We start from the raw sequence: 17,558 nt of genomic DNA, 5'->3' as shown, positions 1-17,558 counted from the left end.
CAGAGCTCAACTCACAGCTGCCTGTTTTGAAGGCCCTTCCAGTTCCTCTAAATAGAGTCACTCAACTTCTCCCCCTTGCTCCCATCACACTTGTGTGCTAGCAACAATGACACTGCAATTACTCTTCTCTTCTGTCCCTCCACTGGGCAACAGGCCTAGTGACAAGATGCTCAGACAGTCTTTGTTCTGTCCCCAAACTTTGCACACAAACATGTCTCCTACAATAAATGAGCAGAGCTGGATTCTGTAATAAGGTCATGCCCTGCTCCAACACGATCACCCAGTAAGGTAGGAAAAACAGCAGGAAATGCCAGCCTTTTGTAAGACAGAAAGACTGAAGCAGACACACTGTCCATCCCCCACCCCAACCCCCCAAGGAAGCCTTTTATTTAATAAGTACAAATTTCTTAAGTTCAACTTTAGGAATATAGTGATTCTTCCCACCATACCCACCTTCCTACCCACACTCCCACCCCACTTCTTCCTCCTTCTCCCATTCCCTGTTCTATTCTCCATTGAGACCCATTTTCAATTATCTTTATACACAGAAGAACAACTCTTTACTAAGTAAAGTCAGTGATCACCTGAGGCTCCTGACGTGAGCTGCCAAGGCTGTGGAAGCCTTTTGTGACCACAGACTCTGTCAGTATTTGGACAAGGCCATAAGCAAAGTGGAAGTTCTCTCCTCCCTTCAGAGAAAAGTACATCCTTCTTTGATGGCCCCTTCTTTCCACTGGGGTCTCACTCACAGAGATCCCTCATGTAGGACATTTTTTGAAGCAGACACTCTTTAAAACAGAAGGCAGAATTCACAACCAGTATCGCAGTTACTCCAGCCGTGCTGGGCACATAGAGACAAGACACTGTTAAGTGTTTCGAGCTGGACAGAAAGGGCAGCTGTGGTAATTTGCTTTATTTCAAGTTTCCTCTCATTGCCTTATCCTAAAGCTTTCAAACATAGTTCATTCTGAGTCAAAGACCTAGGCATGAAGAACAAGCTACTTTTCCGAGGAAAAATATACAGTTATTTCAGAAAATACTCTAGCTCAATGTTTCTCAAGATTCATGCACACAAGAATTCTCTCACAACTCTTGTCAAAAATAAAGATGCTGGGGCCAGCATTGTGGCCTAACACATTAAGCCAACACCTATGATGCCAGCATCCCATCTGGGTGCCAGTTCAAGTCCCCGCTGCTCCTCTTCTGATTCAGCCCCTGCTAATGTGCCTGGTAAAGCAGCAGCAGATGGTACAAGTAAGCTCCTGGCTTCAGCCCTAGCTGTTGCAGCCACCCGAGGAATGAACTAGCAGATGGAAGTGTGCGCTCTCTCTCTTTCTCTCTCTCTCTGTCACTCCTCCTCTCTCTGAACTTTTTCAAATAAATATATAAACCTTTGAAAGATTAAACAGATCCATGACTGGATGGTTCTGGCTGGGCCAGACAATCTGCCTGTTCATCAAGGTCCCAGATGGGGCTGATGCTGTTGGTCTATGAGCCACACTTTAGCAACAGATACATTCTCTTCCAAAATCCATGTTGGATTTTTCTTGGTTTTAATTATCATCTTGTTATAAACTGTCCTGATAGTGTTAATTATATAAAGCATTATGGAAAATTCAATTGGAAAAAAGCTATATTACTAAAAAAAATTGTTTTTATTTGGTCTTACCTATACTCTGGTAATGCCATCGGAAAAAAATTCGTTCAGGTAGAAACTGTAGTATTTTCTAGAAAGCAAATAAAAAATAACAGTAAGATATAAAGAAAACAGACAAGTGCTATTACATATTTTCATGATAGGCCATATTGCCTGCTATATGTAAGTTTCAGAAAAGAAAAATTATTTGTAGTAACATAAATACTGCAGCTTATACTGCATTATACAATATGGTTTATACAGCAGTTATACAGTCTTCCAGGGGATTGTTGTTGTTTTCTTTTAATTTGCCCCAGGCAAATTCCACCCCCCACCCTGTATGTTTTAAAGAAATGACTATCCCAAGAAAACAAGAGAAAAAAACCTAAAACGATCATTTCTTTTTTTTTTTTTTTTTCCACAGGCAGAGTGGACAGTGAGAGAGAGAGAGACAGAGAGAAAGGTCTTCCTTTGCCGTTGGTTCACCCTCCAATGGCCGCCACGGTTGGCACGCTGCGACCGGCGCACCGCGCTGATCCAAAGCCAGGAGCCAGGTGCTTATCCTGGTCTCCCATGGGGTACAGGGCCCAAGGACTTGGGCTATCCTCCACTGCACTCCCGGGCCATAGCAGAGAGCTGGCCTGGAAGAGGGGCAACCGGGACAAAATCCGGTGCCCCGACCGGGACTAGAACCCGGTGTGCTGGCGCCGCAAGGTGGAGGATTAGCTTAGTGAGCCACGGTGCCGGCCAAAATGATCATTTCATCTTAATCAAGTAACAAACATTACAGTTGTAAGTGCTTCTATCAGAACCACTTTGTGACAGACAGGAGTATTTAGTGAAAATAGCTCCCCTCACCCCACTCCCCAAAACCAAGGAGAATGAGTTTTCTTTTTCTCACTCTAGAACAAACTAATCTTGGCTAATAATATTACTTTACTTGATCTATAACCACCCTCTTAAAAATGCAGAAAATCAGAACTCACCAAAATACATTTTCTTGGTATTAATAATACATTAGTACTTTACAATGAAAATCCTCACTCTAGGTTTAGCCTGCCTAATATTCTTTTTTTTTTTTAGCCTAAAAGTCTAATTTTTTTTGAGAGTTTACAGGTTTTATTAAATTATAGAAATTTTATTCCTAGAGCTCATGGAGACATAAAGGGAGTTCTGAAGGTTTTCTTTTTTTCCCCCTCAAAACACTGGACATAATGGAAAACACATTCCTAGAGAACTCGAAAATAAAAAAAATTTACCACTGTGAAAATTAAACCAGCTTCTATTAATGCTTGTCTGACTACAGTGAAAGAGGATTTATTAAAACCCTCTGTCTAATCAAACGATAACTCTAGACCAAGTCGGAGCTTCCTCAGACAGGAGGTATCACGTGGGCTCTACCTAGTAAACAAAGACGACAGGCTCAGATCAGACAGTCCGCTCCTGACACCGACCACACATGTCTGGCGCACCTTCTTCAGGAATGGACATGCCAGTCCACTGGAGCACACACACTGATGGGGCCGTGAGCAGGCCGATGGAGGCGGCACTGGCACGGACGCAGCCAGTCCCCCGCGGCCACCCTCCAGCACGGCACAGTGAAAAGTCTAATATTTTAAAAAACTAAAATAGGGGTCAGCACTGTGGCATGGGAGTAAAGCTGTCACCTGCAGTGCAGGCATCCATAGGGGCAATGGTTCCAGTCCTGGCTGCTCCACTTCTGATCCAGCTCTCTGCTATGGCCTAGCAAAGCAGTAGAAGATGGCCCAAATCCTTGGGCCCCTGTACCCGTGTGGGAGACCCGGAAGAAGCTCCTGGCTTCGATCAGTCCAGCTTTGGCTTAGTAGTCATTTAGGGAGTAAACTAGCGGATGGAAGCTCACTCTCTCTCAATCTCTCTTACTTTCTCTCTCTCTCTCTCTCTCTCTCTCTCTCTCTCTGCCTCTCTGTAACTCTGCCTTTCAAATAAATAAAAAAATCTTTTTAAAAAACTAGGATTTTTTTTTTATTTAGGGGCCAGCACTGTGACACAGAGGAATAAGGCACCATTCATAATGCCAGCATACCATGCGAGAGTACCAGTTCAAGTCCCGATTGTGCCACTTTCAATCCAGCTCCCTTGGACCTTGGAAGGCATTGGACCCTGCCACCCATGTGGGAGACCTTGGATAGAGTTCCTGCCTCCTGGCTTCACCCTGGCCCAGACTTGGTTATTGCAGCCATTTGGCGAGTGAACAGTAGATAAAAAATTTCTCTCTCCTTCCCTCCCTTCCAAACACATACATACATACATACATACATGAATCTGTCTTTTAAAAAGATGTTCATTATGAGGCCGGTGCCATGGCTCAACAGGCTAACCCTCCGCCTAGCGGCGCCAGCACACCGGGTTCAAAGAAGCACCTGGCTCCTGCCTTTGGATCAGCACGGTGCGCCAGCCGCAGCGTGCTGGCCGCGGCGGCCGTTGGAGGGTGAACCAACAGCAAAAGAAGACCTTTCTCTCTCTGTCTCTCTCTCTCACTGTCCACTCTGCCTGTCAAAAAAAAAAAAAAAAAAAAAGTTCATTATGGTGTAGCAGTGTGCAACACCAGTATGCTATATTGGAGAGCCAGTTCAAGTCCCAACTCTGCTTCTGATCTATCTTCTTGATAACGTGCCAGCAAAGGCAGCACACGATAGCCCAAGTTCTTGGGTCCCTGCCATCCATGTGGGAGACCAGGAGAGAGTTCCTGGTTCCTCACTTCAGCCTGGCCCAGTCTTAGCTGTTGTAGTCATCTGGGGAGTGAAACAGTAGATGGAAGATCTCTCTTAGCCGGCGCCATGGCTCAATAGGCTAATCCTCCGCCTTGCGGCGCCGGCATACCAGGTTCTAGTCCCGGTCGGGGCACCGGATTTTGTCCCGGATGCTCCTCTTCCAGGCCAGCTCTCTGCTGTGGCCCGGGAAGGCAGTGGAGGATGGCCCAAGTCCTTGGGCCCTGCACCCGCATGGGAGACCAGGAGAAGCACCTGGCTCTTGGCTTCGGATCAGCGCGGTACAACGGCCGCAGCGGCCATTGGAGGGTGAACCAACAGTAAAGGAAGACCTTTCTCTCTGTGTTTCTCTCTCTCACTGTCCACTCTGTCAAAAATTTAAAAAAAAGAAAAAAGATCGCTCTCGCTCTCTTGGTCTCTCACTCTGCCTTTCAAGTCAGTAAGTACGTAAGTAAATAAATAAATAAAGCTTTAACTAGTTTTACAGTCAGATCTCCACGCAGCTGAAGAACTGCCTCCTTCCTCTGAACAGTTTGGGCTTTTTTTGCTCTCTTCTTAACACATGCATTATTATTACTTCACTTGTTTCCACTGGACAGCAAAGGAATGTGTGGAAACTCTTCCTGGGAAACACCACAACAGGTAGACTTCCATTAAATCCAAGTGACTTCAGGTGGTAAGGACTTTTCTCTCAGTCTGCCCTGCTCTTCCACCAACCACTCCACACAGGCGGCATCTCCTTGCCATCCAAGTCTCACTTCAAATGCTACCTCCTGAGAGAGCGGCAAGATGGCGGAATAGGAAGGGAGCACACTATTAGTCCGGGGGTTGAGACAGGTTAATAAAAGTGGAGATACTGCAGGGTCAAGGAAGAGTAGGGGGAGAAACAGCAGAGGAAACTCTTCCGGAACTAGTGATTCACAGTGGACCTGCCTGGAGAGCGTGGGAGCCCAAGTTCGGGACACCAGCAGCGGACTCAACGCACCAGTGCTGGAACGCGAGGTGAGCCGAACCTCAATAGCCCGAGACACCAGCGGGCAAGCGGAAAGAGGAGACTAGAGGGAACGAGGCTTGAAACTCCGTGGGGAAAAGTTCACCAGGCTAACTAGAAGAGAGAGAGGGAAAAAAAAAAGTGACCGATACGGACACGAGTTTCTCTCTCTCCGCTCACCTCTCAAAGGCGAGCAAGACAAAGAGCAGGCGCCATTTTGGACATACGTCATAAGCAGGGTGACCTCAGGTCTGCACCGGCCCTGAGCCTAGCAGAAACACCGGACTCTGGGGGGAGGGGTGAAATAACAGGAGATTAGCATCTAACTTGGCAACCCAGTGGGAGACTGCAGGAGAATTGGAGCCCACACTGAGGGCAGCACAGATTCCCTGTGTGGTCCTTGGGAAAGAGCTTCCAATCTCTGGCTCCTGTGGGTAGATCATTTGCCTGCTAACTACCTCCAATTACGTTCAGCTGTGCAGAATTACTTCCCTTTTGAATCAAAAAAAAGAAAGAAAGAGAGATTTACCACACCTAACCTGGGAGTGTCATCTTTGACACACCCTCAACCCTGAGGAACCAAACACAGCTCTCAGTCCACACTCATTGCAAGCCTCTAAGGCTCCACCAAAAGCAGACAGTCCACTTAATCTAGAGCCATAGTGTAACAAGAAAAAACACCACAGTGAAGAAACCAAATATCTCCAACATGCCAAACAACAAACGCAAAAACCGAGGTAACAAGAACAAGGAAGACACGATGATGCCCCCAAATGAAAAAGACACCCCAATTCAAGATTATGAAGATGATGACATAGAAGAAATGCTAGAAGCGGATCTCAAAAAATTGATAAGAACATTAAGAAGTTCTCAAAAACAAATTCTTGAACTACAGAAATCCTTAATGGACAACATAGAAAATCTCTCTCATGAAAATGAAATATTAAGGAGGAATCAAAATGAAATGAAACAACTAGTAGAACAAGAAACTGTGGTAGTGACAAGAAATCATAATGAAATGAAGAATTCAATAGATCAAATGACAAACACATTAGAGAGCCTTAAAAACAGAATGGGCGAAGCAGAAGAGAGAATATCAGACTTAGAAGACAGAGAACAGGAAAGGAAACAGGCAAACCAAAGAAAAGAAGAAGAAATTAGAAATCTAAAAAATATTGTCGGGAATCTACAGGATACTATTAAAAAACCCAACATTCGGGTTCTAGGAGTTCCTGAAGGCATGGAGAGGGAGAAAGGATTAGAAGGCATTTTCAGTGAGATACTAGCAGAAAATTTCCCAGGTTTGGAGAAGGACAGAGGCATCTTAGTACAGGAAGCTTATAGAACCCCCTAATAAACATGACCAAAAGAGATCCTCACCACGACACGTCGTAATCAAACTCACCACGGTGAAACATAAAGAAAAGATCCTAAAATGTGCAAGAGAGAAACGTCAGATTACTCTTTGAGGATCTCCAATTAGGCTCACAGCAGACTTCTCATCAGAAACCCTACAAGCTAGAAGGGAATGGCGAGACATAGCCCAGGTACTAAGAGAGAAAAACTGCCAGCCCAGAATATTATATCCTGCAAAGCTCTCATTTGTGAATGAAGGTGAAATTAAGACTTTTCATAGCAAACAGAAACGGAAAGAATTTGTTGCCACTCATCCTGCCCTGCAAAAGATGCTTAAAGATGTGTTACACACAGAAACACAGAAACACGGTCACCAATATGAAAGAAGGTAAAGGAAGGAAACCTCACAGCAAAAGATCACAGGAAGCTCAATTTCTCTTTGACATAGAATTAAACTCTGATGCTCTGTTAAAGCAATGTGTTAAAGTAATCTATTATGTTCTCTTGATGTCTGTTAAATTCTAATTGTTCAAAAACAGCTGAATTTTTATTAAGAGCTATGGGTTATTTAAATATGTGCTTATTTTCAAAGATCTGAATAATCACCTTGTAACAATGATCAAATTTAGTCTATGTTATGTCATGATTTTAAGGAATCTTATTTCAACCAGATATTTTGGATTTTGAGCCTTCTTGGCATTCTTGACAGGCATTCAAAAAATCAAAGTTTCAAACAATCTGGTCTCTAAAATTTCCAGTAAATCCTGGACTTTGGTTTTTCCAGTTTGGGCCCAACTGAAAAAATCGAAGGACCTATGTCTCTCATCTTATAGAGACACCAACTAATCAGGCTATTTGGATTATATTAGAAGGATTGTCAAGATGTGATGTGGTACCAAACTTTAAGTTTCTATAATGGAAAATGCTATTAATACAAATGTTTGAGAATTAAAAAGTCTAATGTTCTTGTGTTACTAGACATGATAGTTATCTTAATGAGAAAGCCCAGAGGCCTAAAGGGTTAAATACTTGTAAAATCCTACAGGTGCTTTCAAAAATACTGTGAAGTAAGCAAGTGCCTCTTGTTGGTTGATGAGTTTATAATTTTAAACATGGCGACTTAAAGTCTTTTGTCATCCATAGTTATATATGATTTGCTGCTCATAAAACTAAAGCATTGTTGGTTCTGGGTTTTGCTGTCCTCCTATAGGTTCCTATGGACTTTTCCCAGCCACTTCTATTGTATTCAGTACTTTGGGATGGCTCTGTAAACAGATGAAGCCAATAGTGTATTAACAGTACCAACTGAGAGAAAGTATGGTTAACTGAGGTTACTAAAAACAAAAAGCAATTCAAATCAATTGGCAATCTACAAAAAGAGTTAAAGATTTTAAAGGCTATTATTAAAATTGCTATATTGGTCTATTATGCTATGTTATATGTGTGTACATATTGTATGTCCACATGGGGAAATTTTATTAAGAGTTTTATTTTAAATGGCTTATAGATAAGATTGTCCATAAATTTAAGCTGCTAAAATCAATCAAAGATACATTTTAATTTGTGTGACCTGAATCTGTGTATCATATGTTTTAAACTTGTTGGTAGAAAGAAACTAAAAACATTTTATATGGTTATGCTTAAGTTTACTGGTTAAACAAACTACACCATGTTAGATATTTAAGAGGTGTTTTCAAATACATGATTCTTAAAATTTATAGAAGGCATTGGACTTTCTGGTAAATGTTTTCTTAAGTTGTTATCTAATGGTTGAAACGGTTTGCTAAGTATTCATGTGATATTGCTATTGTCAGCAAGCGATCTAGGACTTGCTCCCTCATTTCTCTATTCTAAGCCCAACTTGTTCTTTCATTTCTCTATTCTCTTCAAGGTAGGAAACTAATTCTATTATGAAGGAATCTGTAGGACGCACAATTTAATCTTTAGACCTTAGAAAAGAGATGGCTAACATTTTTCTGGAATAGCATAGCCAAAATAAGAACTTAAATAATAATCTCATAGCTAGATTCTCTTCGCCATCAGCAAAGTATACAGTAAGTAGAAAAAAACCTCCCTTTCAGACCAAAGGGAAAGAAAGTTTTAAAGTGAGAATATAATTTTCCTCATGGGCATTGTCTACCTTAGAAAAACTACTACAGAACATGCCTGTGACTATAGACTTGTAGTTCAGGCCACCGAAGATTAGAGATGGGACTTGGGCACTCCCATCCTCTGGTCTGCTTTAACACAAACCAGGAGGAAAAGAAAGCTAGGCATCAGAAGCAATGGGTGGCAGGCCTATTAATGGCTGATCTGTACAGTGATCTGCCCTCAAGGAGACCCAACAGGCCAGTCCACTGCAGTGGCTTTCAATGTGGTAAGCCTGGGCTTCAGCAGAAGTCAGCTTGTGAAGAGCCCTGGCAGCTCTGCCAAGAGTTGGGTCACTGGAAATGGACCTGCCCTGGAGTCGAAGGATGCCCAGGTCAGAGCCACAGATCTTACTGGCTCTAAGCTGAAAAGCCCTTCACTCAGCCCAACTTCCAAAGTGACCACTGCAGCTGAGGGTATGGTCAAGTAGGGTCAGCAACATTGCAGGCAGAACTGTAAATTTCTTGTTAGAGATGCCACCTGCCTTTACCTGGCCAGCTCTCCTCCCAGGCCAGCCAAGTAATGAAAGTCAACAGAGTGCCTTCCCCTAGGAGGTTCACACCTCCCTTAGGATAAACCCCATGTGAAGAGATAGATAGGTCTGGGCCTCTTAACTTACAAGGCCTAAAGCCCACCAGATTTTTATCAAGCCCCTTCTATCAGGTTCTATTTGCCTCTCAATCAGAAAACTTAATTGTAGCTTAGACAGCACCTTTCTTAGCTCCTCTAATAATGACTCTGTCCTTTCTTCTAGACCCTGTCTAGCACACTTGGGCCTCATTCCTTTGTAATCATAACCTCTACTCTACCACCAATGGCTCTACTCCCAACCTGTGTGTACTGATGGTCCTCTTCCCCACTTAATGCTGTATAATTGTTCAAACCTGGTAAATGCCACTCTTAGGATCATTGGTTACTATCCTCACTCTGTCTTTTATGACCTTGTCTAAATATGATCAGAGTCGGCAAATTTGGAAGGCTTCCATAGCCTTGGCAACTCATGACGACAGCCTAGGGTGGTTACTGGCGCCATAAACTAGAGTGTCAATTTGTTGGGTCAACAACAGGAGCCACTGTGCACTTGCTCCTCATGTGGGATCTCCGTCCTTAATGTGCTGTACATTTTGATTTAATGCTATAACTAGTACTCAAACAGTATGTTTCACTTTGTGTTTCAATGTGGGTGCAAACTGTTGAAATCTTTATACTAAATTGATCTTCTGTATATAAAGAGAATTGAAAATGAATCTTGATGCAAATGGAAGGGGAGAGGGAGCAGGAGAGGGGAGGGTTTCGGGTGGGAGGGAAGTTATGGGAGGGGGAAGCCATTGTAATCCTTAAGCTGCACATTGGAAATTTATATTCATTAAATAAAAGTAAAAAAAATAAATAAAAAATAAAATAAAAAACAAATGCTACCTCCTCACAGAAGCCTTTGTGAGCACTCTGTCTAAACGAGCTTGGCTCTTTTCCCACTCCCCTGTGCCTCTGCCCTGAGCTGTGCTGTCCTCAGCAGAGTTCTCCCTAGCTGCCAGGATCTTGCTAGTTACCAGCTTTGAGACCACGTACCCTCCACCAGTGTATAATAAGCCCCAGGAGACCAACACTTCTTGCTCCCTGAAGCACCTCCAGCACCTACAGGATCCCTGGCACACAGTGGCTGCTCAGTGAATACTCAGTAAGTGAATTCTGAATGATTTTTATTTGTGAAATTTACAGGTAACCAACCATGATCTTTGCTATGGCCTTATGTTCACAGTAACATAAGATGTAGCCTGTCTTTCCTTAAATGTCATCGGATTGACAATGAGACAGAGATCAAGATTTCATCTGCTGGCTCAATCCCAAAAGCCTACATCAGCCAGGAGTGAGCCACACCAAAGCCGGGAACGAGGAACTTAATCCAAGTCTCCCACGTGAGCAGCAGGGACCCAAGAACTTGAACCATTATCTGCAGTTGGTACACATTAGCAGGAAGGTAGAATCAGAAACAGAGCGAGAACTCAAACTTGCACACTTCAATATAGGATGCAGAAGTCCCAAATAACATTTTTACTACCTTGCCAAATGCCTGCCTCTACTTGCATTTTGAAATTAAAATTTTATTGATAAATAACAACTGTATTTATTTATGGGATGCAAAGGGATGTTTTGATATATGAATAACTCCTGGAATAATTATGTCAAATTAATTAACAAAACTGCCACTTCATATATTTAGCTTTTGTAATGAGAACATTTAAAATATATTCCCTTAATAATCACGAAATTTAAAATACATTTTTATTATCTATGGAGACCACACTAATACAATAGATTTGGAAAACTTATTCCTTCTGTTTAACATCTTCCCCTTCCCCATTCTCCCCTCCTCTCCAGTCTCCGGCAACCACCATTGCAGTCTCTGCTCCTCTAAGTTTTGACTTTTTCAGATTCCACATGTACTTGAGATGCAGCAGTATCTGTCCCTCTGTGCCTAGCTTATCTGAGCATAATGTCCTCCAGGTCCATCCATGTTGCCACAAATAACAGCACTTCCTTCTCTCTAAGGCTGAGCGGCATTCCACCGTGTAACTGTAATACATTTCATTTCTCTCTTCATCCACTAATGAGCACTAAGCTATTTCCCATATCTTGGCTACTGTGAACACTGTTGCCATGAGCATTACAGTGGAGATATCTCTGCAACGTACTGATTTTGATTCATTCCTGGACCTTGTGGTCATTCCACGATCATTTTTAGTTTCTTGAGGAACCTCCATATTGTTCTCAATGATGGCTGTGCTAATTTACATCCCACCAACAGTGCACGTGGCTTCTCTTTTCTCTGCACCCTAGCTAACAAGTATTATCTGTCACCTTCTTGATAATAGCAATTCTAACAGGTGTGAGGTGATATCTCATTGTGATTTTAATTTACATTTCCCTGGGGATTAGTAAGGTGTTGGCCATTTCTGCTTCTTTTGAGAAAAGTTTATTCAGGATATCTTTGTCATGTTACAAGCCTCTGCCTCTAAAGAATATCCCGTTTCCTGTGTTAGTTTGTGATAATGCTGACATAAACTCACAGACCCAACACACATCCCAAACTTCATTAGGTGAAAGGTAACTACACTTAGGACAAGAAGAAGGCAGGCGGGGAGAGAATACTGGAGCAAATAGCGGTAAGGGGGAGAGAGAGAAAGCCCCTGTCAGAAGTCTGCAGGAGGTACCAAGAGGTGAGAGCAGAGTGCCTCCTCTCAGCACGGGCTTCCTGGGATGCTTCCTTGAAAAGGAAGTGGAGAGGCAGGTAAGCCCCGGGGGCAATGTGCTTTTGGAAACAGAAGAGGAACGAAATGGCCTGGACCAAAGTCTGCAGGATAAAGAGGAAAAACAAAGCCTAGTGAGAGATGAAATAGTCAGGATGGGCAGGTAGAGCAGCTGTGGCACATGGACGCCTCAGTGACTCCAGTGGCTTAAGAGATGCCAGTGCTTTTACAGGAGACATCAAATCCACACACAATCTTCGACATGAGGAGAATAAGAATGCCAGCTCTGGTTCTGCACATCCTGGAACTTGAATTAGCGATGGATCATCTTAGTGGAGACGTTCTTCCAGGCAACTGGGTATATGACTCTGGGGTGCAGGAGTGGGACTTGGGTGGTAACAGGAGACAGGCAGCAGCTGAAGCTGTGTGTCCACAAGAAGGCAAGACGCAGCCCTGGGGTGTCAGTGCGTTGGGGAAGGGCTGCGAAGAAATTAAAGCAGAGGCTGGAGAGCAAGGTGCATAGAACAGACGAGAAATCTTCAATGCTCTGTTTGTACTCTTATTTATTTTAAAGATCCAAAATGCTTAAGACCATTTAGATGCACAATTTTGTTAGAAAAAAGTTAGAGATACTAGAAAAATGTGGGGAAATGGATATTAACTATTTATTTGAGAGGCAGAGTTAGAGAGAGAGAGAAGGAGGCAAAGAGAGAGAGAGAAAGAGAGAGACAAAGAGAGATTCCATACACTGATTCCCTCCTCAAATGCCCACAATGGGCACAGCTGGGCTAGGCTGAAGTCAGAAGCCTGGAGCTCCATCTGGGTCTCCCACATGGGTGGGAGAGGCCCAAGTACTTGGGCCATCTTCCAGTGCTTTCCCAGGCACCTTAGCAGGGAGCTGGATTGGAAGTGGAGCAGTAAGGACTAGAACTGGCAACAATATAGGACACTGGCATCACAGCTTAACTGGCTGTGCCACAACATTGGCCCCATTATTATCTCTTGCCTGGGAATCTAACAACCTTTGTCATGCAGACATCATCAGGCATGATCTCACTAGTCAAAGTGATCAGTTTCAGTTCACAATTGATCATAATGATAGGATTAAGAGTCAAAGGGATCACATAAACAAGACTAGTGTCTGCAAATACTAACTGATAGAATAAAAAAGGGAGAGAATGATCCAACATGGGAAGCGGGATACACAGCAGACTCATAGAATGGCAGATATCCTAAACAGCACTCTGGCCTCAGAATCAGCCCTTAAGGCATTCAGATCTGGCTGAAGAGCCCATGAGAGTACTTTAGGCATGGAAAGCCAAGACACTCTGGCAAAAAACAAAACAAAACACGAACAAACAAAAAAACTAAATGAGATATCTGCGAGCGAGATCCCAGTGGAAAGAATGGGCCATCAAAGAAGGAGGTACCTTTCTCTGGAGGGAGGAGAAAACTTCCACTTTGACTTCAACCTTGTCTAAATAAGATCGGAGTTGGCAAACTCAAAAGGCCTCCATAGCCTTGGCAACTCATGACAAGAGCCTAGGGTGATTACTGACGCCATAAACAAGAGTGTCAATTTGTTAAGTCAACAACAGGAGTCACTGTGCACTTACTCCTCATGTAGGATCTCTGTCCTTAATGTGTTGTACAATGTGAATTAATGCTATAACTAGTACTCAAACAGTAGTTTACACTTTGTGTTTCTGTGTGGGTGCAAACTGTTGAAATCTTTACTTAATATGTACTAAATTAATTTTCTATATATAAAGATAATTGAAAATGGAAAAAAAAAAGTCAGGCATGAGAGCCTCATCTATGAACTATGCAGAGGCAAATGGTTGTTTGAGGTGGAGGTGAGAGGATCAAAACAGATTTTCACCCTGCAATATACACCACCATGAATTCTAGATGAATAACACAAAATAGAGCTAAATGTAAAAATTGGGTTATTGTGTTTTATTAAGTTCTGTTACATTACAAGGAGAGTGAAAAAGTTTAAAAATCTGCTCTCTAGGCCGGCGCCGTGGCTCACTTGGTTAATCCTCCACCTGCAGTGCCGGCATCCCATATGGGCACCAGGTTCTAGTTCCAGTTGCTCCTCTTCCAATCCAGCTCTCTGCTGTGGCCTGGGAAGGCAGTGGAGGATGGCCCAAGTGCTTGGGTCCCTGCACCCACCTGGGAGACCAGGAGGAAGTACCTGGCTCCTGGCTTCGGATCGGCGTAGCTCCGGCTGTAGCAGCCATTTGGGGGGTGAACCAACGGAAAGAAGACCTTTCTCTCTGTCTCTCTCTCTCACTGTCTAACTCTGCCTGTCAAAAAAAAAAAAAAATCTGCTCTCTATAAATAGCTGAATTAGAACTCACATGACAACGGTCTTATCAACAGACCACACACTTAAATTTTCCCATGAGCTCTAGAATGACATACATGCAAAGATGAACCCACAGAGCTAGCCACAGCCTACAGGAAGACATCACAAGCAAAGGTGTTGAACGAGAAATCCAATGACTCTGGAACTGAGAATGAGGGCAAGGGTCTCTATCAGCTGTTTGCCAGGCCCAACAAGCAACTTCAGAGTCACAAATAAACACATGTGCACAGTTTGAGGATCACAATATATGAGAGACAGACAGAGAGAGAATTTTCTAAACTTTATGACAGCATTCAAAATTATGATTAACTCATATTTCTCGTCACTGAAAAATTACTATAGAATCTAGTTTGGAATCTTTAATAATAAATCAGTAATAATCTTCGCAAGCTGACTTCGCTGGGGTACAGACACTGCATTGGGAGTACAAGGGGTTTATTAAGGAGTTAACACCTGTGAAAGAGAACAGGCTACAGTATACATGGCAGGGAGCCTGTGGCCATGATGCAGAGCTGACAAATCCCTAGCAGCCTAGGGGGCGCTCTAGAGCAAGCATCAGAAGAGTCCTCATGACCAAACATAGCCAGGCCCTTATAGTGCCACCCCCTAGACACTGGCTGTGGCCATGAAGAGAAAGTGTGACCCAGGCTGGAAACTGAAGGATGGAAGCCATCAGCTATCACCACTCATTGTGGATGACAAAATCCGGCTTGAAAGGAAACCTGAGCAGCACATCTATGTATGTGCTACCTTAACCTTCAAAATTATTCATTAGACTATTCTCTTATTAAAGGTGAAGCACTAGAAATGCACCCTACTTCAGGGACATGGGCTGTGTGCTGGCATTATTTCTCATCAGCTGGCTGCGCCTCACTTTGATGGAAGCCTGGTCCCTCTGGGTCCTTCCTGCGCTGTTGCTGCCCCCTTTCCTGCAAAAGGGCACAGCAAGGACTCCACGCCCTGCCTTCTCATGCGCTCTCCTTCAGGGGGTTCAGTACCACAGATCATCTTGTGAGCCCATCTTGCCACTGAATTTAAAACTGTTGTGTAGCAGGTGCTGGGAAAATGAAAGACTCATGACAGATCTTACCTCGGACTACATGAACATGTGACACATCCACTGTTCTTTCTTTTTTTTTTTTTTAAAATTTATTTGTTTATTTGAAAGTCAGAGTTACAGAGAGAGAGAGAAGTAAAGGCAGAGAGACAGAGGTCTTCCATCTGCTGGTTCACTAGCAGATGGCTGGATCAGAAGTAGAGCAGCTGGGTCTCGAACTGGTGCCCATATGGGATGCCGGCACTGCAGGCAGTGGCTTAACCCTGTATGCCACAGCGGCAGCCCCACCACTTCCACTGTTCTTCATCTCTTCAACTTAGGAAACCAACCTGGTACTGAACTGCGCTTTTTATTTTTCCCAAATACATATTAGTTCCCTTCACTTAGTTTCCTTTTGTTAGTATACAACAGAAAAATCAGACCACAGCAAGACAACACTTTTTATAGATTCCTGGATATGGTCAGTATGCCAGAAAAGTAGTCTCCAACTCATTCTGAGGTCAGGCCTAACATCTCACCACTTCTGGGTGGAAGCTTTCAGATTTACAAAATGGATGTACTTTAAAGATAACTCAAAAACAAACGCAACAAGGGTTGGATATGAAACATCATGCCCAATTTCTGAGCTACTAAGAATATTCTCAAATGGACAGAATCTTACAAACAATTCAAAGGCTGATAAAATGTTACCCACATTGATGCTTCTTTTTGTACCCAAATATAGCAAGGGCTTCTTTTCATACATTAAAGTCTATGAGGTCAACTACAACAACAAAAAGCCCAATACAACCATCTATGTCTACATCCTAAGCCTGTCCCCCAGAAAGTCCCCGATGGAACCTACCTTTACAATCTGGCATTTCTTCTACTGCAGCTGATATTCTAAGCTACACTGCCGAGAATGCCACATAAGCTACTGACATCTTGTTTGTAGTTTCATTGGAGAGTAAAATATAAAAAAAAATTCCAGAAAGCCACACAGTGTGAATAAATATTACTTTTCTGAAAAACACATGGCTCTGTTTAATGCTCGGTGCTCAGCTGCATCTATATGGTAATCCATTATAGCACACTCGAAATCGAAATTAGGTATTACTACTGATCAGCACATCAGGGAATCTGTCATTCTTTTAACTGATTATCCATAGTTCTTTTTTCTCCAGAACCTACTGCATGACCGGGAATAATGTGAAATGTAAGCTGGAGTTTATACAAGATGCTACAGTGTACTTTAAAACTACTGGTCTTCATTTAATTTGTATGATAAATCTTTTTTTTTCCCGAATTATTACCAGATGATTGCAACATATCCCAGTGGATTCACGCTTGATTTCAATTCCACTTAGAAAGGTAGGACAGCAAAGAATGAGGAAAATATTACATATCAGCTCACGTAAGGGAATCTACTGAAGCAAAGACCAACTCTACACCTGCACTGCCTGCCAGCAGAGACAGTGGGAGGCAGCCCCTCCCACCCCCGCTGTGTGACACAGAGAATGTTGATGAGAGAGAGCGGAATTTGTTTCAAAGAACACAGGTCTTAGCTGCTCCATTTTTTTTAGTAATAAATGTCCAGAAAACTTGGGATGAGAACTGGACAGTTCAATTCAAAGAAAATATCCTGTGAATGTCTGTGTTATTTTGGTTTCAGAAGGACCTATGTGTGTAGGGCATGGTGGCATTCACACCTCGAGGCAGACCTACAAAACAAGCAACTTGTTTTTCTACTGTCTTGGGCCTGTCGACTCACCTCTTACTAAAAATGACTCAATTCTTTGATGCAGACAGAACATTCTCACTGAACTCTGAGTGTCAACATTTGTTTGGAACCTCAAAATTAAAATGAAATGCAGCTGGATGAAGATAATCTTAAAAATAAAAGCAATAATGCTTTTCTTCTTACCTAGGCCATTCCTTGCAGTACAACACAGTAGGTATACTGCTTAGCCATGCTGTTATGGGGTAAGGAAAGCAGAGCTCCATTTTGTCACATCCTTT

General features: G+C 42.9%; 1 protein-coding gene across 2 annotated transcripts in view; it reads right to left on the bottom strand.

Moving 5' to 3' along the window:
* The window catches only part of RALGAPA2 (Ral GTPase activating protein catalytic subunit alpha 2), a 340,680-nt gene that overhangs the window by 269,244 nt on the left and 53,878 nt on the right, over positions 1-17,558 (bottom strand). For both annotated transcript variants that reach the window (XM_062203794.1, XM_062203795.1), the window contains exon 4: positions 1,670-1,727. In XM_062203794.1, the coding sequence (XP_062059778.1) occupies positions 1,670-1,727 (58 nt within the window). The remainder of the gene's footprint in view (positions 1-1,669; positions 1,728-17,558) is intronic.

This window comes from Lepus europaeus, chromosome 10, assembly GCF_033115175.1.
Source record: "Lepus europaeus isolate LE1 chromosome 10, mLepTim1.pri, whole genome shotgun sequence".
NCBI lineage: Eukaryota > Metazoa > Chordata > Mammalia > Lagomorpha > Leporidae > Lepus > Lepus europaeus.
The sequence above is the reverse complement of the archived record's forward strand: the minus strand, read 5'-3'. Positions and strand labels throughout refer to the sequence as shown.